This window comes from Eptatretus burgeri, chromosome 11 (assembly GCF_056783735.1).
Source record: "Eptatretus burgeri isolate ZD-2024b chromosome 11, Ebu_testis_v1, whole genome shotgun sequence".
NCBI lineage: Eukaryota > Metazoa > Chordata > Myxini > Myxiniformes > Myxinidae > Eptatretus > Eptatretus burgeri.
In genome coordinates, this window is record NC_140971.1 from 39710697 (window position 1) to 39735612 (window position 24916).

Below are 24916 nucleotides of genomic sequence, written 5' to 3' on the forward strand. Positions count from 1 at the left end.
CTCCATCTCAGATCCTTGGTCAGAGTCCAAGTCTCGCATCCATAGAGCAAGACTGGAAGTACCAAGGACCTGAAGACTCGGACTTTCGTCCTCCCGCACAGGTACCGGCAGCGCCACACCCCATGATCCAGTGAATCCATGACTCCCCAGGCCCGACCCAGACGTCTATTGACCTCTGACTCACAGCCGGCAGAGACATGAATATCACTGCCAAGGTAAGTGAATCTCTCCACGACCTCAACATCCTCACCACAAACAGACACAGACAGGACAGCAGCATCCAAGATGTCACCGAAAGCCTGGATCTTAGTTTTGACCCAACAAACAGACACAGACAGGACAGCAGCATCCAAGATGTCACCGAAAGCCTGGATCTTAGTTTTGACCCAAGAAACCCGTAATCTCAGCAGCTCTGACTCCTCATTCAGCACCTCGAGGGCCCCCAAAAGGATATCTAAAGTCTCCGCAAAGATTACTGCATCATCTGCAAAATCAAGGTCCAAGATCTTGACATTCCCAAACGATGCACCGCAGCTTGATCTCTCCGACATCCTCCCTAAAATCCAGTCCATACAAGTGCTGAAAAGTGTGGGGGCAAGTACACACCCCTGAAGAACTCCAGTGACAACTGGAAATAAGTCAGAGATGGTACCACCACACTTCACAGCACTCTCAGTACCAGAGTAGAGTTCACACATCAGATCGATCAGCTTTGGTGGCACCCCACGAAGACCAAGAATCCTCCAGAGGACATCCCGATTCACTGAATCGAACGCTTTACAGAGATCAACATAGGCTGCAAGCAGCCCCTGCCAAAACTCTCGTCTGCGTTCGGTGAGGACACAAAGGACAAGGATACAGTCAATCGTTGACCTCTTTGATGTAAAGCCTGACTGCTCTGGACGCTGGTGCTCAAGCAGATGGTGGCGAACCCTATCAAGAATTATCTGAGCAAAGACCTTGCCCGGCACTGAGAGCAGCATCACCACTCGGTAGTTGTTGCAGTCTTGGTGATCACCCTTCCCTTTCCAGAGAGGAACAACAAGGCCCCTCTTCCAATCAGTTGGGATGATGCCTGTGTTCCAGGCAGAGCACAAAACTGCATGCAAAGACACGAGTGCAGCATTTCCACCAGCCTTGAGAAGTTCAGCATAGATGCCACAGATCCCTGGAGCTTTACCCTGTTTCAACCGGTTCACCGCAGCCCATGTTTCCACAAGCGAAGGTGGACCACAGTTGATTCGAGGGTCAGCAACAGGGATTGTAACACCCTTGACCTCAACAGCTGTGGTATCAGTGTGGTACAATCGCTCAAAGTGACTGGCCCAGTGGGCCTCCACTTCAGACTCTTCTGTCAAGAGCCCACCACTCTCTGCTCTAACTGCAGTGCTCCGAGGGATGGGCTTGGATGAACGCAATGCGCGAATTCCCCTGTAAGCGGGACGAGAATCACCTGTCCACAGGTGATGCTCTACCCCCTCACAGATTCCTCGCACATAGGCCTCCTTGTCCACCCTCAGTGCACGTACAGTTTTACGCCTCAGCTCCCTGAACAGCTCAGCTCTGCCATTCAGCCTGGCCCTGCGACTCTGGTCAATGGTATCCAGTGTCCCTTGAGAGACAAAATTCTTCTTTGCCCTGCGGTGAGTTCTAAGACATCCACCGGCAACATCAAGGACGGTGGTCTTGAAGGCACTCCACAACTATTCAGGACCCCCCAAAGCACCCAGACCCCCCCCCCCAAGTGTCAACTCAGCCTGTTTGCAAATTCCTCAGCTACTCTCTCATCCCTGAGCTTGCCAACATCCAGCCTCAGCTGGGATGGTACCATTCTCCAGGATTTAAGGTGCAGCTTTAGAGTTGCTACAACAAGCCTGTGGTCAGTATTGAGGAACTGAGCACTCTGGTAGACCCTGCAGTTCTGGATCATCCTCCAGCGACCGTCAATGAGGACATGGTCAATCTCCTTTGCCGCACCGCCAGCGTTGGAATACCAAGTCCAGCGATGAGCTTGTGAGCGCTGAAACCATGAACCAGCCACCCTAAGTCCATGACTTCTTGCAAAGTCAAGGAACTTAGTGCTATTCTGGTTCATAGTTCCTGACCCATGGGGACCAACACACACCTCATAACTATCCCTATCAGTTCCAGTTGATGCATTGAAATCCCCCAAGACTCGAAGTGTATCTCGTCTGGGGCACTGATCAACCACAAATTTGAGCGTGGCGTAGAATGCATCTTTCACGGTGAGATCACTCGCCTCAGTCGGAGCATAAACAGAGACCAGGGAAATGACACCTAAGGAGCGACGAATCCTTAATCTCATAATACGCTCGTTGACCGGTGTTATCTCAATTATCATTGGGGTCACCTTATTGGACACAGCTACAGCAACTCCTTGGGTATGGTAACCATCAGAGCGACCAGACCAATAGTTGGTGTAACCACCCACCATTATCTCGCCGCAATCCGGTCTCCGAACCTCAGAGAGAGCTGCAATACCGATGTCCAAACGCTTGAGCTCAGATGATAACAGAGACATGTGATCATCCTCTCTTAGGGATAGGACATTCCAGGCACCCACCCGAAGGGACCGCCTCAGGTTAACCCAAGGAGACCGCCGTCTGGTGGACGACACCTCAGCACCACTCCGACACACTCTCCCACAATTTGACCCAGGGATGTTACCCCGTGGTTTCCCTCCTATCATCAAAGATTGGGGGTCCCGAAGGCTTTGCCCCAATCCGGTCATCCGGTGAGCTGCCCTGCGAAGGGAAGCTGCACAGGAGGTACTCCCACGGAGTGGGTTTTCAGATTTTTTTTGCGTTTTTGTGTTTTGCGGAATGAAGGGCTTTATGTTGGCCGAAGTGCAAATCCTGCCACCAACCTCCTAATAAAAAAACAAACCCGACTGCAGGAGGACGTCCGCAGACACAGTTGGGCACGAGATATGAATGGCCGTTGGCTCACAAGGAGCTCCTCCGCCCTTTGATATGTCCTCATAACTTGTGTCATTGTGTTTATCTAGAAATGCGCATAAGAAATCGAGAAATTATTAGAATACACGAAGTCATCACTTTCCGGAAGCCCGTACGTTGTAACCCGTAATGGGGAACGCGGCTGAGCTTCCCTTCCCCATCGACCAAGCCCACGCAAAAACGTTTCTCGTCATTGGTTTGGTAAATAAATGGCCATAACCCGAAGCACTTGTCCGATTAATATCAATCCTTGAAAAGGTACATACTCAGGTCCCCAGCAATATACCTGGCAAGGTTCAATTAGATCGGACCAGTGGTTTTCGAGAAACAGTGGTCACGGTCACAGACACAGATTGCTGGAATTATAGATAGATTCGCAGCTCGTCGTCCATCCTCCTGCTTTCTTCACTATCTTCTTCTTCTTCTTCTTCTTCTTCTTCTTCTTCTTCTTCTTCTTCTGAAGACGAAACACTTTGGACTCGGCTCTTTTATATACAGGATCCGGATCTCCTTAAATACTAAACACCTGTACACATCCTCGCATTGGCGGTGCCTTTTGAGAGCGTCTATCATGAACTTTTAAATATATTCGGACATTTGCTTTTAAGTTTCGAAAAGTTCACGTTTATATTTAAAGATTATTCCATTTAATATATTGCAATTTCGTAAATACACGATTTTCTCGTCATGAACGAAGATCGTCAATGACGGACGTGACGTGCGGCACGTGACGAAATATCGGAAGTTGTTTTTTAATTTCTTCCTCTTCTTCTTCTGGTGTAGTCAAAACCTTCAGGACGCTGCTGTTGGACACATTTGTCCTTGTTAAATGGAGGGATGTTCAACACTTCCAAATTAATTCCCCGTCTTCGCTCTTCATAATTACTGTTTCGTGTATGCCGATCTATGTTGTCCGCTGAGGACGGAAGCATCAACCAAATGCGACGTTAAGGGAACACCGCACCACTTCCGGTTAAACGATGTGTTCACCTCCCGAGGAGAACGCGGTGCTCGGAACGTGCTCGGATATGTGTCCAATCGCAGAGAGGGTTCAGCGGGAAAGGGAGCGCCGTTTACACCGCTTTGAGCAGACACCGGCACCACAAGCTGGGTTCGGGGATCGCGACTCTCCGAATCCCGTTGGTGGTCGTCGCGCAGACCCTCTTCGCATCGTGAAAGAATATTCCCGCCCTGCGGCCGGCAAGGGGAGCACACGGCCTGAGGATCTGCGTGTGGCCCCGACACTGATGCGGACCGTGGACTACCTCCTGGACGAGGTGGTGAGCCGCACGGACGCCTCGTTTCCCGAAGTGTACGACTTCGTGTCCGATCGTCTGCGAGCCGTACGACAGGACCTGGTGATTCAGCGACTCTCGGGTCGCGACCGTCTCCCGATCCTGGAGAAATCCGCGCGGTTCTTGCTCGTTGCTGGTTACCTGTTGGACTGCGAGTCACCGTCACCCGAACACACACACCTTGATGGGAAGTTAAACGAACAGCAGACCCAGGAGACCTTATCGCGGCTCCTTCACAGCTTGGACGAACACGACGTAATGAGTGCGGGCGAGTGGCACGCCATCTACCTGCTGTACAACCTCGGTACTCACTGCACTCATCGGACTTCACCCGCATATTACTTCACTGTTACAAACTTATTAACAGGAAAATGGCGACGTCTTCCGTCAAGCTCCATCGACACTCGTGTTTACACATGGACAAAGCGAGTTCGGTTGTTTCCAACGGCTCCTGTGGCACAAAAACATTTCTTCTTTCCATTATCGGCCGGTTAATCACCATCCTTGCCCGGCGTTTGTTGTTGGAAGTTCTTGATTGCGAAAACATTGGGGGGAGGGGGGTGGGGGACACTTTCGGACGACCCCTCACGCATAGACTCGATATGTACAGTATTTCGATGAGAACAATACTCGGAACTTTTCATTTCTTTGGCAACTTCCAATGAGAGACCAGGAATAAACCCTCCTCTTCAACCCCACCCCCTCACCCTCTTCCACCCCCTCACCCTCCTCCACCCAACCTACCCCTCACCCTCCTCCACCCAACCTACCCCTCACCCTCCTCCACCCAACCCACCCCTCCTCCACCCAACCCACCCCTCCTCCACCCAACCCCACCCCTCAACCTCCTCCACCCAACCCCACCCCTCAACCTCCTCCACCCAACCCCACCCCTCAACCTCCTCCACCCAACCCCACCCCTCAACCTCCTCCACCCAACCCCACCCTCACCCTCCTCCACCCAAACCCACCCCTCACCCTCCTCCACCCAACCCCACCCCCTCCACCCCTCACCCTCCTCCACCCAACCCCACCCCCCTCCACCCCTCACCCTCCTCCACCCAACCCCACCCCCTCCACCCCTCACCCTCCTCCACCCAACCCCACCCCTCCACCCCTCACCCTCCTCAACCCAACCCCACCCCTCACCCTCCTCAACCCAACCCCACCCCTCACCCTCCTCAACCCAACCCCACCCCCTCACCCTCCTCAACCCAACCCCACCCCCTCACCCAACCCCACCCCCTCACCCTCCTCCACCCAACCCCACCCCTCACCCTCCTCCACCCAACCCCACCCCTCACCCTCCTCCACCCAACCCCACCCCTCACCCTCCTCCACCCAACCCCACCCCTCACCCTCCTCCACCCAACCCCACCCCTCCACCCCTCACCCTCCTCAACCCAACCCCACCCCCTCACCCTCCTCAACCCAACCCCACCCTCCTCACCCCAACCCCACCCTCTTCAACCCAACCCCACCCCTCACCCCAACCCCACCCTCCTCAACCCAACCCCACCCCCTCCTCAACCCAACCCCACCCCCTCCTCAACCCAACCCCACCCCCTCCTCAACCCAACCCCACCCCCTCACCCTCCTCAACCCAACCCCACCCCTCACCCTCCTCAACCCAACCCCACCCCTCACCCTCCTCAACCCAACCCCACCCCCTCACCCTCCTCAACCCACCCAACCCCACCCTCCTCTTCCACCCAACCCACCCAACCCCACCCTCCTCTTCCACCCAACCCACCCCCCTCCTCTTCCACCCAACCTCACCCCCTTCCTCTTCCACCCAACCCCACCCCTCACCCTCCTCTTCCACCCAACCCCACCCCCTCACCCTTCTCTTCCACCCAACCCCACCCCCTCACCCTTCTCTTCCACCCAACCCCACCCCTCACCCTTCTCTTCCACCCAACCCCACCCCCTCACCCTTCTCTTCCACCCAACCCCACCCCCTCACCCTTCTCTTCCACCCAACCCCACCCCCTCACCCTTCTCTTCCACCCAACCCCACCCCCTCACCCTTCTCTTCCACCCAACCCCACCCCTCACCCAACCCCACCCCCTCACCCTCCTCCACCCAACCCCACCCCTCACCCTCTTCCACCCAACCCCACCCCCTCACCCTCTTCCACCCAACCCCACCCCTCACCCTCCTCCACCCAACCCCACCCCTCACCCTCCTCCACCCAACCCCACCCCTCACCCTCCTCCACCCAACCCCACCCCCTCCACCCCTCACCCTCCTCAACCCAACCCCACCCCTCACCCTCCTCAACCCAACCCCCTCACCCTCCTCAACCCAACCCCACCCTCCTCACCCCAACCCCACCCTCTTCAACCCAACCCCACCCCTCACCCCAACCCCACCCCCTCCTCAACCCAACCCCACCCCCTCCTCAACCCAACCCCACCCCTCCTCAACCCAACCCCACCCCCTCCTCAACCCAACCCCACCCCTCACCCTCCTCAACCCAACCCCACCCCCTCACCCTCCTCAACCCAACCCCACCCCTCACCCTCCTCAACCCAACCCCACCCCTCACCCTCCTCAACCCACCCAACCCCACCCTCCTCTTCCACCCAACCCACCCAACCCCACCCTCCTCTTCCACCCAACCCACCCCCTCCTCTTCCACCCAACCTCACCCCCTTCCTCTTCCACCCAACCCCACCCCTCACCCTCCTCTTCCACCCAACCCCACCCCCTCACCCTTCTCTTCCACCCAACCCCACCCCCCTCACCCTTCTCTTCCACCCAACCCCACCCCCTCACCCTTCTCTTCCACCCAACCCCACCCCCTCACCCTTCTCTTCCACCCAACCCCACCCCCTCACCCTTCTCTTCCACCCAACCCCACCCCCTCACCCTTCTCTTCCACCCAACCCCACCCCCTCACCCTTCTCTTCCACCCAACCCCACCCCTCACCCTTCTCTTCCACCCAACCCCACCCCCTCACCCTTCTCTTCCACCCAACCCCACCCCTCACCCTTCTCTTCCACCCAACCCCACCCCCTCACCCTTCTCTTCCACCCAACCCCACCCCTCACCCTTCTCTTCCACCCAACCCCACCCCTCACCCTTCTCTTCCACCCAACCCCACCCCTCACCCTTCTCTTCCACCCAACCCCACCCCCTCACCCTTCTCTTCCACCCAACCCCACCCCCTCACCCTTCTCTTCCACCCAACCCCACCCCTCACCCTTCTCTTCCACCCAACCCCACCCCCTCACCCTTCTCTTCCACCCAACCCCACCCCCTCACCCTTCTCTTCCACCCAACCCCACCCCCTCACCCTTCTCTTCCACCCAACCCCACCCCCTCACCCTTATCTTCCACCCAACCCCACCCCTCACCCTTCTCTTCCACCCAACCCCACCCCCTCACCCTTCTCTTCCACCCAACCCCACCCCCTCACCCTTCTCTTCCACCCAACCCCACCCCCTCACCCTTCTCTTCCACCCAACCCCACCCCCTCACCCTTCTCTTCCACCCAACCCCACCCCCTCACCCTTCTCTTCCACCCAACCCCACCCCCTCACCCTTCTCTTCCACCCAACCCCACCCCCTCACCCTTCTCTTCCACCCAACCCCACCCCCTCACCCTTCTCTTCCACCCAACTCCACCCCCTCACCCTTCTCTTCCACCCAACCCCACCCTTCTCTTCCACCCAACCCTCACCCTTCTCTTCCACCCAACCCCCTCACCCTTCTCTTCCACCCAACCCCACCCCCTCACCCTTCTCTTCCACCCAACCCCACCCCCTCACCCTTCTCTTCCACCCAACCCCACCCCCTCACCCTTCTCTTCCACCCAACCCCACCCCCTCACCCTTCTCTTCCACCCAACCCCACCCCCTCACCCTTCTCTTCCACCCAACCCCACCCCCCTCACCCTTCTCTTCCACCCAACCCCACCCCCTCACCCTTCTCTTCCACCCAACCCCACCCCCCTCACCCTTCTCTTCCACCCAACCCCACCCCCTCACCCTTCTCTTCCACCCAACCCCACCCTTCTCTTCCACCCAACCCCACCCTTCTCTTCCACCCAACCCCACCCCTCACCCTTCTCTTCCACCCAACCCCACCCTCACCCTTCTCTTCCACCCAACCCCACCCCCTCACCCTTCTCTTCCACCCAACCCCACCCCCTCACCCTTCTCTTCCACCCAACTCCACCACCCCTCACCCTTCTCTTCCACCCAACCCCACCCCCTCACCCTTCTCTTCCACCCAACCCCACCCCCTCACCCTTCTCTTCCACCCAACCCCCCTCACCCTTCTCTTCCACCCAACCCCACCCCCTCACCCTTCTCTTCCACCCAACCCCACCCCCCTCACCCTTCTCTTCCACCCAACCCCACCCCCCTCACCCTTCTCTTCCACCCAACCCCACCCCCTCACCCTTCTCTTCCACCCAACCCCACCCCCTCACCCTTCTCTTCCACCCAACCCCACCCCCCTCACCCTTCTCTTCCACCCAACCCCACCCCCTCACCCTTCTCTTCCACCCAACCCCACCCCCTCACCCTTCTCTTCCACCCAACCCCACCCCCCTCACCCTTCTCTTCCACCCAACCCCACCCCCTCACCCTTCTCTTCCACCCAACCCCACCCCCCTCACCCTTCTCTTCCACCCAACCCCACCCCCTCACCCTTCTCTTCCACCCAACCCCACCCCCCTCACCCTTCTCTTCCACCCAACCCCACCCCCTCACCCTTCTCTTCCACCCAACCCCACCCCCTCACCCTTCTCTTCCACCCAACCCCACCCCCTCACCCTTCTCTTCCACCCAACCCCACCCCCTCACCCTTATCTTCCACCCAACTCCACCCCCTCACCCTTCTCTTCCACCCAACCCCACCCCCCTCACCCTTCTCTTCCACCCAACCCCACCCCCTCACCCTTCTCTTCCACCCAACCCCACCCCCTCACCCTTCTCTTCCACCCAACCCCACCCCCTCACCCTTCTCTTCCACCCAACCCCCCTCACCCTTCTCTTCCAACCCCACCCCCTCACCCTTCTCTTCCACCCAACCCCACCCCCTCACCCTTCTCTTCCACCCAACCCCACCCCCTCACCCTTCTCTTCCACCCAACCCCACCCCCTCACCCTTCTCTTCCACCCAACCCCACCCCCCTCACCCTTCTCTTCCACCCAACCCCACCCCCTCACCCTTCTCTTCCACCCAACTCCACCCCCCTCACCCTCCTCTTCCACCCAACTCCACCCCCCTCACCCTCCTCTTCCACCCAACTCCACCCCCTCACCCTCCTCTTCCACCCAACTCCACCCCCTCACCCTTCTCTCTTCCACCCAACTCCACCCCCTCTCTCTTCCACCCAACTCCACCCCCTCTCTCTTCCACCCAACTCCACCCCCTCTCTCTTCCACCCAACTCCACCCCCTCTCTCTTCCACCCAACTCCACCCCCTCTCTCTTCCACCCAACTCCACCCCCTCTCTCTTCCACCCAACTCCACCCCCCTCTCTCTTCCACCCAACTCCACCCCCTCTCTCTTCCACCCAACTCCACCCCCTCTCTCTTCCACCCAACTCCACCCCCTCACCCTCCTCTTCCACCCAACTCCACCCCCTCACCCTCCTCTTCCACCCAACTCCACCCCCTCTCTCTTCCACCCAACTCCACCCCCCTCTCTCTTCCACCCAACTCCACCCCCTCACCCTCTCTCTTCCACCCAACTCCACCCCCTCACCCTCCTCTTCCACCCAACTCCACCCCCTCACCCTCCTCTTCCACCCAACTCCACCCCACCTCTCTCTTCCACCCAACTCCACCCCCTCTCTCCTCTTCCACCCAACTCCACCCCCCTCACCCTCCTCTTCCACCCAACTCCACCCCCTCACCCTCCTCTTCCACCCAACTCCACCCCCTCACCCTCCTCTTCCACCCAACTCCACCCCCCTCACCCTCCTCTTCCACCCAACTCCACCCCCTCACCCTCCTCTTCCACCCAACTCCACCCCCTCACCCTCCTCTTCCACCCAACTCCACCCCCTCACCCTCCTCTTCCACCCAACTCCACCCCCCTCTCTCTTCCACCCAACTCCACCCCCTCCCTCCTCTTCCACCCAACTCCACCCCCTCTCTCTTCCACCCAACTCCACCCCCTCTCTCTTCCACCCAACTCCACCCCCTCACTCTTCCACCCAACTCCACCCCCTCACTCTTCCACCCCCCCTCTCTCTACCACCCAACTCCACCCCCTTCACACTCTCTCCCTTCCCTCTTCTGTGGTGATGTGATCCACTCCCATCAAAAGCAATAATTTTCTTTCAACCTGCATTTTTGGAGTAGGTAACCTGAGTAAACACGTTCTTTCTTGCAGGTTCTTTCTTCGCTTTGCAGTCAATGCTGAAGCTTCGTCCCCAAGCACGGGATCGTCCCGTTCTGAAAATGGCCTGGGAGATCAACAGGGCTTTCATGGAGAGCAACTATGTGCGATTGTTTCGTTTGGCACTGCGTTTACCGTTCCTGCACTCGTGCGCCTTGCATCGCCACATTGCTGCTCTGCGTGCCGCAGCCGTGCACCGCTACAAAAGCGCCTTCGCCAGCCGTAATTGCTCCTTACCACTAGATAAGCTCGTGGAATGGCTCGCACTGGATGGTGTGGCTCAAGGTGTCGCGTTGTGTTGCCATTTTGGTCTTGCACTGTCCGCAGATGATCGTACAGTGACATTTTCAAGAAAATACGTTCGGGATGGGCCATCGTCACCTTCCCTCAGCAGTGCTGCAAAACTCGTTGGGAAGAAGCAAGGAAGCACATGCTTGCACAAGGTTATGCATATTGGAAGGGCTGAGGGAGAAGAAAAGCTGGTCGGATGACAGCAGTTTCCTGGCTTTTGCACACACACCAGTGATGCAACCTCACTTCATTTTAGCAGTCAGTCATGTAAAAATAATAAAAATGAACTTTTCAAACAGTGCACGTGCGTACCATTTCTTATCCACTGCTATGGTAACATTTGCAGACATTGAAATTCCCGATTCACAGTGGAATGCAACTGCAGACAAACTAAAGAATGAACCGTCAGAGGATTTCAGGAAAATGTTTATGGCAGTTTGCTTTTGAAAGTCATGATCATCCCTAAACTGATGATGCATCTAAAAAAATATCAGCAAATGGAATACTGAATAGTAAATTGTAGCTCTGGAAGTTGAAAAAAAATGAATAATCGAACCACAACTTGCATCAGGAATTTCGAATTTGTTCAGGATGCTGATGATAACTCTCTTCCTCTTTGCGAAGGACACCACAGCACCTTTAATTTCGAACAACTGATGCTGGCAGGTGAGGTGCCCAGTTAAATGCCCATCTGAGGGCAGCACACACATTGATGCACCACTCTGGCCTGCCTGCGAGACACCAGGGTCTGTGGTTCAAACCCAGGCAAGATGGCTCAGAGGCAAGAGTCATACATGCTCAGCCATCCTGCCAGCCCCACACCCTCGATTACTCGAGTGCAACATGCTAGATAGAATAAAATGCTCATAAAGTGTCAACATGTTATGGGTGGGGAGGGGCTGGTGTTTGCATAATTTGCAGAAAGGTTGGAGCTGGTGCTGTGGGATGGGCTGGTGACTACAAGGCCTGCTGGTTTAGGGGTGGGGGAGGAAGAGAGGGTGGCCTGATGATGGAGGATTGGGGGGGTTGTTCTGTTAACTGCAGAATAGGATGGGGGTGACTAGTAATTGTAAAACATACTTTAAAAGCGTTGGGGTGGGGGTTATGAATGTGCTGTCATGTGAGGGTGGGGAGGAGGGGAGTTGTTGGGACTCTATTCACTACATACTTCAAGTAGAGACAGCTTGCAATTTAAAGCCATTTTGTTTCCATCAAGCATGGCACACCAAATGTGTGCACATTATGCATGAAGTGTCGCATGTCCGTTTTCTCGACACCCAAAAGGAAGATTATATTACCTTCTTGTTTTTTTTTCTTCCAACATGTTAGAAGAAAGCATACAATTATAGAGGATTGACAACTTTAAAACATATCGTAGAAACCATGGCAAAATGAAGTGCAATGCGTGAGTAAAGGTTCACACTGATGAGTGTCTAATTTGAGGCGTACCGGGCGTTGGAGTGCAAGAGACACATAGGTAGTGAAAGAACAGAGAAATATGAAAGAATTCGAAGAAGGAAAGTGAAAGACAGACATGGAGGCACACCATCCAGACCAGATGTATAAATCATCAAGAGAGTAGAGAATTAGAAAAGATAACAATTGTGAGTGGAAAAAAGAAGAAGAGAAAGATTCATTGATTGTGTGCTCTGCCTGAAAGACAGGTCCTTGGCCACTTGCCAACGGTGATTCCAGGTCGTTTGCCAGTGCCTTCCCAGCAGTTCGGGAAGAAACTTCAAATTTGTTCATGGCAAATCTTCAATACAATACTGGACTTAAAATGTTTTCCAACAAGGTGATCAGGACAAAGGCAAATGGATCCAGAATTATTTTGGCATTAACCATGTAATGGACCATGACATGTTGTTAACCGATGTCAACAACACTTCGACGAATTTGAATCAATGAACAAAGTTATGTTACAGACACACAAGTGATGTGTTTATTTATAAGTAACTTTGACAGGATGTTCTTGATGCGTTATAAATTATCGATAGATGTTTCCATGATGATGTACATCTTTTTACAAGTTATACCCAACTGGCAACTACAATACGATTACAACACCACACAAACCCAGGTATGGGACGACAACTTACCTGGCACAGAAACATTTCAAAGTCAATTTCCATCTCAGACGAGGAACTTTATTTTCTCAATTTTTTTTTTTCATTCCAGGTATTTCAGGGAATCCATACATTTTGAAACCCTTCTCCTCTGATCGATTGGTGCATCCAAAGGCACAGCATAGTCATTTTACTAAGAATAATGAACTCTTGATACAAACATAATGGTGCCCATGAGCCACGTGCCCAGAAATTTTTGAGATGAGTCATGTCACGACTCGTAGTATAAAAGGACTCTTGGTGACACGCGTGGTGGCTGGAAACTCTTAAAAAGGGTAGATCAATGCATCACACAAAGGGGAGAACGAAATAGTTTGCACATCGATTTGGCACAGTTTGGTGCAAGATTAAAAATTCCAGCAAATGGGGAGACAAAGTCTTTAATGAAACAAGATTAATTACTTAAAACCTGAAACCAGTTAAATAATAAGAAACAGAGTGCAAAAATAATCCCACCAATGAAACACTTCACTTTTACAAAGTGTAACAGATACAGCTCAATGAAACAAATAAATTGTACCGTGAACAACTTAGTTAAAGGCAAAAGCCATCTTGCACAACCATGTGCGAGTCCTTTGACGTTCTGAACAAACCATTTACCGGTGATTGACAAACTGCGCCAGAGAGCGGCGTTCAGAGCAACTTGTGAACCTTTCGGTTTTGCTGTCTCAGGTTCTGGTGAGGTTTGTGTTGCTCACCTCATTCCAATTTTGCTCGTGCCCTCAGCGGTTTTCTTGCCGTGCCGTGCATGTAAATCTCCACCAATCGATGTTATAATCCCAGCTCGGTAAGGAGTAGGTGTTAATTCTCTCTCGCCTCCATCGTGCGGTCATGACACTTCTCGGCACACAGCATGCTTCCTGCACTTGCTGTTTCATGGGCAAAGGCTGCCTGAAGAACCATGAAATGCAAGGCAGGAAAAGTGCAGAGCTGTGTATCACACTTCTGGGTTGCAGGGTATTTATTTTTTCTCTGTAAAGCTGTGGTTTGCAGAATAATGTTTGTTGGAATTTTAAAAACCATTAACAGGGCACCAGTACAGTCTTTTGGGTGAAAGCACAAGCTAAACAGAAAAACACCATGGGTGTAATACATAACAGATTATTTGAAAGCAGAGGGTGGTAAAAGGGAGAAGAAGAAGAAGAAGAAGAAGAAGGGTGTAGTAAACTTGGGATTATGTGGTCAGAAGGAAGTGGGTAGAAAATATGGAAATATAGGAAGGGATGAAGGTAGAATCACAGGATTGGTGATGATGACGATGCTTTCTGTGCCCAAATTGAAGAGAATTCTATAAATCCTCTTCCATAAGAGGATTTGTCCTTCCACTTGTGAGCTATTGAATGTGTGTGGCTGTTTCTCTCTTCTCCAACCCAAGTATCCTCCCCTAGTCTTTATTCTTCCCAACATCCCTTATTTCTCCAAGTCTCTATTCTCCTCTTCCTTTTACCACCTCCCCACCCCTTCTTTCCACACTTTCTTGTTATGTTACGTTACATAATACGTGTTCTCACCCCCTCCACAAGTCTCGACAAAAAAAAAAAAAAAATAAAAAGAACAAAATAATTATATATATATATATATATATATATATATATATATATATATATATATATATATATATATATATATATATTAGTATTCGTTTTTTTGGGTTTGTTTACTGGTAATTCACGTTTGTCACAGATGTTGAAGGTTGTGGTGAAGTTTCATCGGAATTATGTGTGTAGTTTCTCTGAAGAAAGCAAATACCTATTTTGGGGGTAACCCCCATAGATCCCCTTCAGGGCCGAATTTTTATTTTATTTTAATGCCATTAACAAACTTTGTTACATACATGGTGATGAATGTTGTGGTAAAGTTTCATCAAAATCGTATGTGTAGTTTCAGAGAAGTTGAAAGTATTTGTGGACGGATGCAAGGACGGACGGAAGACACGCCATCCCATAAAGCTCCCCGGAACGACATTCCAGGTGAGCTAAAAATGTACTCTTGTTCCTGAGCAGGATGAGCAGTGAAAGTGTTCTGCCGGAAAACTTCGCTCGCCTGGTTGAAGGTGGGGTGGGGCAGGTGGGGCCTAAATTTTTTTTTCTGAAAACCATTGAAAATTATTAATCATAGTCTAATTTGAAGGGAAAAAATTTTTGAAAAAGTTTTACCAATCACAAAGTGCCAAAATCAAAGAAAAGTCCTAAAGTGTCGATTTTCTCTTTTCACCTGTGACATCACACTTAGAACCCACCTTGATCCAAATGGCGGCTTTACATAGAGAAACAGTAGATTTCGAACTCGGCTTACAATACCGATTCCACCGTCATTAGTAACTCTGAAGGTTCTCAGTATGTTGAAAGTCATCATTGGGATTTTGAAGAAACTATTGGAGACAATATTAGTGATCGATATGCTTTCGGAGGAATTATGGAGCCAAATCATTTGAGCTTTGTGTGAGTGATTCAAAGGAAGATGGTGACAATGGAGGCGACTGTGAAGATGAGAACGCTGGTCGCACGTTCACTAAAGATTGGTAGGTTTTGTTTTTCCGTTCACTTGACAGTTTATAAGGGATTTTGTATCAATTGATAAATTGGTTATATTACTTCCAGCACAAAAACCCAGCACAACATGGACACGGGCATACTCGGACACAGCAAATCAGTGCCATTGAGGTATAATTATAACCATGATGATAACGACACTGTGTGCATAAATATAAAAGCTAAAATTCATGTTCGTGGTGCTGCACACACACATTTCAACTCAATGCAGAAGAATCAAACGTTAACAGAAAGAGAAGAAAACCTCTATAAGAGCATGACATTAAAAAAAAACATTTACCTTTTTTCCATCTTCCTTTTGAGAGGCAGTCGAACTGAGGTTTGATAGTTTCAGACTCATCTCGCCTGAAATGTCCACAGCGTGTTGTGACATTTGAGCAAGTAGACTGGAACCATTTTGTTTCTCCAGTAGAGTCTCGCAATGCGTTTCAGCACCCTGCACCAATTCAGTGGACGTGTCTTCAGCTCCACAGTGAATACAGCAAATTGAACTATCCCACATCGAGCCCTTTGTAAAACATGCGCCTGGTTATCAAATCAATCCTGACCAAGCTCCCAGGTTGCGTGCACAGCAAGGGCACGCACCACTCTGAGCACTCCATTCCAAAGTTGCACATTGTGAATGAAAAGAAAAGAAAAGAAAACTTTGAGGCCGAAAGAAAAACTTTGAGGGGAACAAATGAGGCCAAAATAAAAAAATAATCTTCCAATTATGAACGTTAAATATTGCCCTGACCAACTTGAATGAAAAGAAAAAGGTTTAAATGAAAGCTTATGACAGTATAATGCATATTACCTGATTATCTGCTGGATGTGCAACTGTTTTTTCATTCACCAGGTCTTCCTGAACTGAAGCTTCTTCTGAGTGACCCTTTCTCCACTTGGCACTGGGAGATGAAGACCATAGGTACAGTAAGACATTCTGGTTGTCAACTCCTCCAATCGCCAACAGCTCCAACACCCCCTCCACCCGCCAACCCCCACACCCATAAAAAATAAACAAAACAACACGACTGTCTATTATGGGCTTAAATCCAACTTATGGCAGCAGTATCAATAATGGAATCCCAAGACTGGTGCCTGAGATAGTCTTGAGGGGATCAACCTTTGCTATCCAATGTCGGTAAAATCCCAGCATAACCTTCATTGGGGAGAGGGAATCTGTCTGCATCATTTGGTTTGACCTGCATGTGGTGCCAGCCCACAGTTTTTATCTTTAATACAAAATTGAGGCTCCTGGAATAGCAATGCAACAGGGTAAAAAAAGGCAACATACAGGCAAGCAGTAGGGCAATTATAGGAAAGCATAAGCTTGGGAATGGTGGAACAGGAAAAAAAACAAAAAACGAAGAGAGCATAGAAGGAAATAGAACCTGCGAGTAAGAGTGTTGGTTTAAGTACAGTACCAAATGATGACCTTCAAAAATGGGGGTATGAAATATTGGTAGTTGGTTCAACTCTTACTTTACTGTTTGTTGATAATATGAAGTGAACCGATTCACGACAAATGGTGCAAATTTACCCTCAATGCGTTTGTTTGTTTCCTCGACGATCCAGCAACAAGGCAAAGCGAGAATAACTATTTATAGTCGTGAAACAGACAATAATCATTATATATACAGAGGCCTGCAAAAGTATTCACCCCCCCGCCCCCCCCCCCCTAACCAAAAAAGCCACATTTAGATGAATCACAAATTATGTACAAACATTTTTCCAAATGAACTTTTTTTTTTTTTAATCACAAATGAACAGATCAAACTAAACACTGTTATAATTTGAGGAGGTTCCTGTTGCATCGTAAAAGACTCCAAGAATGAGGAGTCCAATATCCTCCAACGGTTTTATTCAACCGAACGTAACATACATCAGAACGTAACAAGCTTTTGTCCTGCACACCCTCTGACCTCTCACCCAGAACTCCTTCCTCCTCACCCCCTCTCATGTCCAGTCTATGCACAACACCACATATCCCCCTTTCTTTCACCACATGCCTACCACATCGCAGTGGACAACAATAATATTGTTGCGAATTCGTGCCCGCCGGCGTGCGATCGGCCGCTCGACTCGAGTGGCGGCCACCTCACCCACCGGAACGGACAATTCTCTCGTGACCCTCTCGGAACAACGCCGGGAGCTAGTCACGGGTGGGGATTTAACCCCACCATGACCGTGCCAATTGCCCACCCATGCAGGATAGGGTTGCTCGCCAAATTCGATCTTCCTAAGTACCTGCGCGGATGGTCGACCGGGCGATCGTAGCTCGCCGTAGGCCGACTCCAGACACGAACCGCTTAAGCGGTCCGTTCCGTGCTACAGTGATAACCGAGCAGTGTTATAGTCGGCCTCGACGGTTCCGATTAATTATCGGGCGTATTAAGCCCACTACGAACCCTTTACGTGAAGCAGGATGGAGGGTCAATTAAAAGGAAGGAGACGAAGCGAAACGGGCACAGTTCAACATTCAAGCACTTTATTTACACGACACACGGAGAGCACACATATACAGCCAAACAGTCAAAATGCACATATATCAATCCAAACAAAAGCAACAATGCAGAGCTACAACCGAATAAGACCGACACACGGAAACACTTAAACAGTTTTACTTTACAAGACACGGCGCCAACACACATTCACACAAAAACCCTGAAAAGAAATGGTGACTTCCCTTTGGGCCGTCGAGTCCCTCTCCTACGTCCGTCGACGTGGTCGCGCCTGGCCGCGACTCCGTGCCCTGGCGTGGTAGGCGCGTCCTCTCCGGCATGCCTCGCGCCAGCACGTGTTGGCCGCTCAACGCCACGGACGGAGTTTCGGCGCTATCCCAGCGCGGATAGAAGGGGGGGGGGGGAAACGTTGTCACTCGAGGTCGCGGTGTGGTGAATCGCAGACGCTCCGTCCTGCCAGCGGGGTCTCGGGACCGCCCCACAAAAGACCAGGCCAGCGGCCACCAGGAAGAGAAGAGGACGAGCGAGCCGGAAGACAGGAAGAGAGCGAGAGCAACAACAGCGCTCCTTCCGTGTCCGACTTTTTATTCCCCGGGGCTCCGCCCTTCACTCCGCCCCCGTTTTCGGCTCCACCCTCCTTCGAGAGGGTTCTCGAAGAGGGGCGTTCCCTCACCCCGACCGCCTCACGCTGGTCATCCACCAATCGGCGGCGAGCTGCCCCTCCCCCTTCTCCTCCCTCACACCAAGCGTGGAGAAGAATCGTGCGAAAAACCCACCAGCATCGTTAGCAGTTTTCGTCCATTTTAAATAAAAGATAGGGAAAGAAAAACGACTTACTCAAAGCGTCGCAGCCCGGATGGATCACATAAAACCCTCGAGACAACGGATTTGGGCTAACTACACATGTACTTAAGAGATATCTCACCTACGGGACCTGAATGGTGGTTTGCGAATTTCCACAGCCGTAACAATATCAATTAACTGTAAGTTCGATAATTCTGTGATTTTTTTTCCCGGTGTATGGGCTTCGATGTCCATTAGCACGCAAACTTTCAGCCTTCTACGTCACCCGGAAGGTAATGACCTTTAATATCAGTCAGTCAGTCGTTCGAAAGAGCTATATATATATATATATATATATATATATATATATATATATATATATATATATATATATATATATATATATATATATATATATATATATATATATATATATATATATATATATATATATATATATATATAATTTCAGCCTGTTGGAGGTATCCACTCTACTGAGTGCCGGTCTGGTTGCATCTTGTTTTAAGTGCTGTGAAGCTTGTATAGAGATATGTACAGGACAAGGATGTTGCAAGAAGACAGTGCACTGATGCATTGCTTATGAATGTTTTGTGTTTGTTTCACCTCATCATTTTAGAAATTTGTTACATTGTCTTGAGGTGAACAACACTTGCATTGGCTTTTCACCAAATGAAGGATTGTATCCCCAGTTAAACTACATAGCAATTTAACACCACTGTGGTTTTGCTTGTTTGGTCTTCCCATCTGAAGTCATGGTTGAGAATTCTGGGATCCCTCGTTTAAATTATATACCCTTTCTTTCTTTGTGCATTCTCTCCCTTATGTCTTTGTAATCTACGTAAAGGTGCACTGCATTCTTATGCTCTTGTCCAGCATGCAAGATGCGTTTAAGCACTACCATCAACTTTAGGGTTCTCCACCATTTTTGAATTAGCAGTAGAAGTAAATTAAATTAAGCAGTTTTTATAATGGGAGATGATGCCTGGTGTTGGTTTAATGGTTAAGATGGCTGGCTTACGATCTTAGCATCTTGAGTTTGAGCCGTTGGCAAAATGAGTACCAGCTTACTTGGGTCATAAGCCATTTGAGTATCCTGCGTCGGAATGGCGATCCATCCAGGATTATTCCCTTTCGCCAATGAAGCTGTCTCTGAAGCTCCTATGTGTCTCACGGCGTGAAAATAATAATGATGATGATGATGAGTTTTGAAGGTGGTGTGTTAACAGGTACTTTGATAACTACAACAATTATTTCCCTTGTAATTACCAATTTTACCCTGTGCATGTGAAGTGAAATGGGTGTTAAGCAATTTGTTCACTTCTGTCTGTCTATCCATCCACAAACATCAGTTTATGATCAAGGGACAGCTTAATTTCAATTGAATGAAATATTGTGAACATATATTGGAAAAAAAAACCCTGCAGTTTAGCAGTACTTTGGCTCTGAACTTGGCCCAATGTTGCAGGCACAGAGACTCCCAGAGAGGAGCGAGATATTTTTATTTTACTCGGTCTGCCTGTCTGGCAGTCAAACAAAATTGAAAATCATTCCAAACAGGAAACTTCCTGTTTTTAAGGAGTAATAAAGGATGCAAACAACAGGCATGAATAACCATTGTAATGTGTTAATTATTATTTTGTATGCAGCCTCTGCCATTGAAGCATTGCCCTGTTTCCAGTAAGCTGGTACTCATTTTGCAGACCTCAGGATGACAGGCCAAGGAAATCCAAGTGGTGTTATTTAACAGCATGTCAGAGAATGTGTTAAATAAGGTGGTGTATTAGCCACTGCATCAACGGCAGTAAACTTCCGCAATTAATTTGTTTATACGACCACTACAATCATTTTATTTCAATTGAATTATATACTTGAACACTGTAGAACACAAATCACCTTCTTACTGCTTCTAAAAACCTCCAATTTTTCAGTATGTGCACATGTTAAATAAGGTGGTTTATAAGGACTGCTTCAATAGCACTAAAATTCTGGGAAATTTTTTTTTATATATGGACATGTCGACCGCAATACCTTAAAAATCATTATTTTATTTCAATTGAATTATAAATTTGAACACTGCATGGGGTAGGTGTACTATGAACTCTAGTTACCTCCACCACCGAAGGTGGAAGGAGGTTGTTTTCACCCTGTCTATGTTGGTTTGTGTGCAGGATATCTCAAAAAGTTGTGGATGGATCCAGATGAAACTTGGACAGATTTGGTGTGTGACCACGTCAAATTGATTCGATTTTGGTGAAGATCCGAATCGGGATCTGGATACGAGAATTATTTAATTCTTCAAGCGATTTTTCACCATTGAAAGATAGGGACAAAAACGATATATCGCATGATATTTCAAAAACATATTGGGCCCGATATGCTCTCGTGGATCAGGCATTGAATGGCGAAGGTATGCACTCCACTGAGTGCCCTTCTAGTCACCCTCGCCGAAGGAGAGGTGATTGCGTTTGGTTCCATTTGTTTGTTTGTCCACACAGAACTTTCATGTTTTTCTCTGAAACCGCTTGTCAGATCGAGATGAAATTGTCACCACAGGTGCAGAGACTCATGTAGAATGTTTTAATCATAATTATGTCATAGGTCACGTGTTGTGGCAGCCATGTTAGAAAAATGGAAAAAACTTTGGACCTCTATCTCTAAAACCGCACCAAAGAAAAAAATTTAAACTTGGCACATGGCAAGTACTCCTCATGGGGAATAAGTGTGATTTTTCATGTCATCATAGGTGCCTTCATTATGTCATAATTGCATATGTAGAATGCTGCACACATCTGATCAGCATGAAAATTTTTGAGGGTCATTGAGAGATAAAATGGTCCACAGAAAGAAATTTGATGTCATTGGTCAAGTGATTCGGCAGCCATATAGTAAAAAAATACATTAAAAAAAACTTTCAAAAATCTTCTCCGACATGGCTGAACAAATCTTGGTGGAGCTTTACACGTATGACCGCCTATCGATGAGGAACAAAAGTTTCACACATATGATGTCATAAATCACATGGTTTGGCAGCTATATTGGATTTACCCTAAATCTATTCAAAAAATTATTCTCCAAAATGGCTGGACAGAGGGGAACTTTACACAAATGTTCCCCAAGCCTTGTGTGTTCTTGTTTGTTCAGGAATAATTGATACGTCACATGGTTTGGCAGCCATATTGGATTGAAGAAAATATTAAATAATGTCTGGAATTTCTATTTCTCTGGAACAGCTTAATCAATAGACATGAAACGTCACAATTATGATCTCGTAGTGATGTTTTAAATTTCAACTTGATCGGACTTATGGTCTGGCAGCCAGAATTATTCAATTTATTTGATCTGGGTTATTTTGATTTTATTATATTTTTATAGACTCACTTGGCTGTACCTGGATGGTTTTGAGAGTGGAGTAGCAGCAGCTGAAATTTGAATCTAATCCAAGCTCTTCCTTACGACTTCAACTTTGTTTTTTGCTTGTTCGGATTCCTTCTTCTGACTCCAATGCAGGACTGTACCTATTTGGTCTTCCATTTGATTTGAAATGAATTTATTTTAATCCCATTCTAAATTCAATTGAAGAATAATAAAAACGTCATGGGTCAGGGTCAGGTGTTCAATCAGAGCAGAGTTGCATCAAAGCGGGACATCTTGGTACCTGGTCATCACTGCCATCCCTGCCATCACACCCGGTTATAAAGTGACAGTTCTAATTATGTCTCATTAATTACATAACACACCAGTACACAAACACCACACAAAACAAGTTCTGGTGAGGGGCTGCAATCTCTGATTGCTCTTTCTAGTTCGTTTTGTTATTCAGTTCACCCACACTAACATGAATTTACGGTTGAAACTCCAAAGTCACATCAACAGACGAACCCAGTACCAGATCACAGCTTCCAGATCAACAGAACAATAAGAATTAACAGTTATTGTTTTGTGAGGTGGGTGAGGACAGGAATATAACAATGACCTGCTGCTTGATGGGCGTCCATCTAAAGGACAGTCTGTACAATCGGTAGAGTCATCCATGTGGAGTTCAGCTTTGTGTCCGAGTCTCAAAGATGGACCTGGCATCTCCTCATCTGAAAATAAGAATAGTATTTTCAATGATATATCAAGAATAATGTGAGGGGGCATGGTGGGAGATTGGTGGTGATAAATAGCATCACACCAAACCTTCACGGTCAGTTTCTAATACAAACCTCCACCACAAAGTGATGCGACGACTGGTGGTTTTTGAGGTGTTGAAGCAATCAGTCCACCAACAACCTGCTTGAGAGAGAAGTATAAAAATAATTCACAAACCAACAGATTGTCTATCTATAATAACCTTAAATATATGAAAAGCAATAGTCCTTCAATAACCTCCATCAAAGTCCAAAATGGAGTGGTGATATCCCTTATCTACAAAGGAAAAATTATTACGAGTAAATGATAGTATGGGTTGATAATGAAATAATTTTTGGGTCATTGGTTGTAAAAAGTGATAAAACAAACTTTGTTTTCGATCATTTCAAAATAAACCTTTTCGTCCTGAAACTCCTCTTCAAACAATGTGGTGTATCCATGCATTCCTTTAGTCTATTTCTCTCTGGTGGCAGGTCAGTCTGAATGACCTTTCACCCTTCTCATTCATCTCCACCACGACCCTCGCCATTTGTATTAAAATCAGCACTTTTTGAAGATACAATGCAAATTAACTTGCAAACCAATTTTATGAACCGATTTTCTTTGTGCTGTAAATAAACGGCATAATCATGATAAGCACAGTAAGTGAAGGCAAAAGTACCTCAAGCCACATCCCCTCAATCTCAAATGACATCTCAGCTGATTCTGATCGAGACAAAGGTGAATATCTTAACGAGTTTTCCTACAAAGCTTGTGGACCCCAACATATCTGACCCTGAAACCACCTTACCCCCTTGTTTCCAATACCTCCTGGACACTGACTTTTTAATTTGCGAATGTACAGAAAGTTCTGGCAAGGCTTGAATCTGCCTCCAACGTAGGTGGCTGGGTTCTAAAATTCTGGTTTGATGTTCTGACTTGTACAGTATTCCCTCACCAGCCTGTGCAGCACCTTAGGCCCCCTCACATATGCAGCATTGCTGCAATGCACCAAATAAGGATGCAGAAACATAATCTCAATTCCTGGTCACTTTGCTTACCTCTCATTTTAAGTACAATCAGGGTATTCATCATCACAGCTAACATGGTATTTCCTTTCACAAATGACCTGATCGCTGACCTAAGTTTGGATTGTGACCTGATTATTCAAGTCTGGACATGCTACTGCTCCTCTCAGAAATGGATGGAGGCCCTGAATGTCAAACAAGGTCAGGACCATATCCCTGGACATGTCCTAAGCATTTGGCACAACCGAGCAACTCAAAGAGCTTTCTGTCTGTGTAATAAAGACCACCTTCTTTCCCAGCTTGCCGACTTCCTTCACTCAACTTATGTGGTCAGCATATGGATCTCAACAAAATCCTCTCATCTTCTCTCGTAATAAAGGCCGGGGTACCCCAAGGTAGTGTCTTGGGCTCACTCCTGTTCCTCGTTTGCATCAACGACCTTTCTGATGATCTGGAAAATGCTGTTTTTTATTTGTATTCTCCTCTCCAAATGGTCTGATCTGAGATAATCAGTTCGGTTTTAGACCCGGTCATTCTATCCTGCACATGCTGCCTCTACCCTCCCAACAATGTATGGAAAGCCCTCAATCTCAGACATGGGCATTTGATACATATTTTGAGCATTTGATACAGTCTGGCAAAAAGATCTCCAAACTCTACACTTGTGGCATCCATGGCCACCTCCTCTCATGGATCACTGACTTCCACCACTCCCATATTCAGCATGTAGCTCTTCATGGAATCCTCTCACCTCCTCCCCCTGCCAAGGCTGGGATGCCTTAGGCCCAGTCATTCTCCCTCATCTTCATCAATAATCTTTGATTCCCTGGAAAATCCTCCTTATGTCTTTGCTGATGATTTCACCCTCTGCCGTATAATTTCTCATCCTTCAGACAGGCAAGGCAGTAGCCTCTTCCCCTCTG

The 24916-nt window shown here is 48.8% G+C and overlaps 2 protein-coding genes and 1 long non-coding RNA gene across 17 annotated transcripts in view; 2 read left to right on the forward strand and 1 right to left on the reverse strand.

Annotated features, from left to right (window-relative positions):
- Positions 1-3733: 3733 nt before the first annotated feature.
- On the forward strand, positions 3734-11230 carry SAC3D1 (SAC3 domain containing 1). Its single transcript, XM_085846130.1, has 2 exons — positions 3734-4577; positions 10633-11230. Exons 1-2 carry the CDS (start codon positions 3959-3961, stop codon positions 11127-11129), a joined length of 1116 nt encoding a protein of 371 aa, XP_085702256.1. The 5' UTR covers positions 3734-3958; the 3' UTR covers positions 11130-11230.
- Positions 11231-12843: 1613 nt separating this feature from the next.
- FAM169A (family with sequence similarity 169 member A) overlaps positions 12844-24916 on the reverse strand; it is an 83137-nt gene continuing 71064 nt past the window's right edge. For 10 of the 15 annotated variants that reach the window (XM_085846118.1, XM_085846120.1, XM_085846119.1 and 7 more), the window contains 5 exons: positions 23061-23130; positions 22829-22940; positions 16404-16494; positions 15888-16115; positions 12844-14035 (listed from right to left, as the gene is read on the reverse strand). In XM_085846118.1, coding sequence (XP_085702244.1) covers positions 13778-14035; positions 15888-16115; positions 16404-16494; positions 22829-22940; positions 23061-23130 — 759 coding nt within the window. In that variant the 3' untranslated portion in view covers positions 12844-13777. The remainder of the gene's footprint in view (positions 14036-15887; positions 16116-16403; positions 16495-22828; positions 22941-23060; positions 23131-24916) is intronic. The other 5 variants (XM_085846116.1, XM_085846127.1, XM_085846123.1 and 2 more) reach the window with 5 other exon arrangements.
- Positions 14697-24916, forward strand: part of LOC147016915 (uncharacterized) — a 41603-nt gene continuing 31383 nt past the window's right edge. Inside the window, exons 1-2 of the long non-coding RNA XR_015049251.1 lie at positions 14697-15025; positions 16446-16514. This is a non-coding gene — a long non-coding RNA (uncharacterized LOC147016915). The remainder of the gene's footprint in view (positions 15026-16445; positions 16515-24916) is intronic.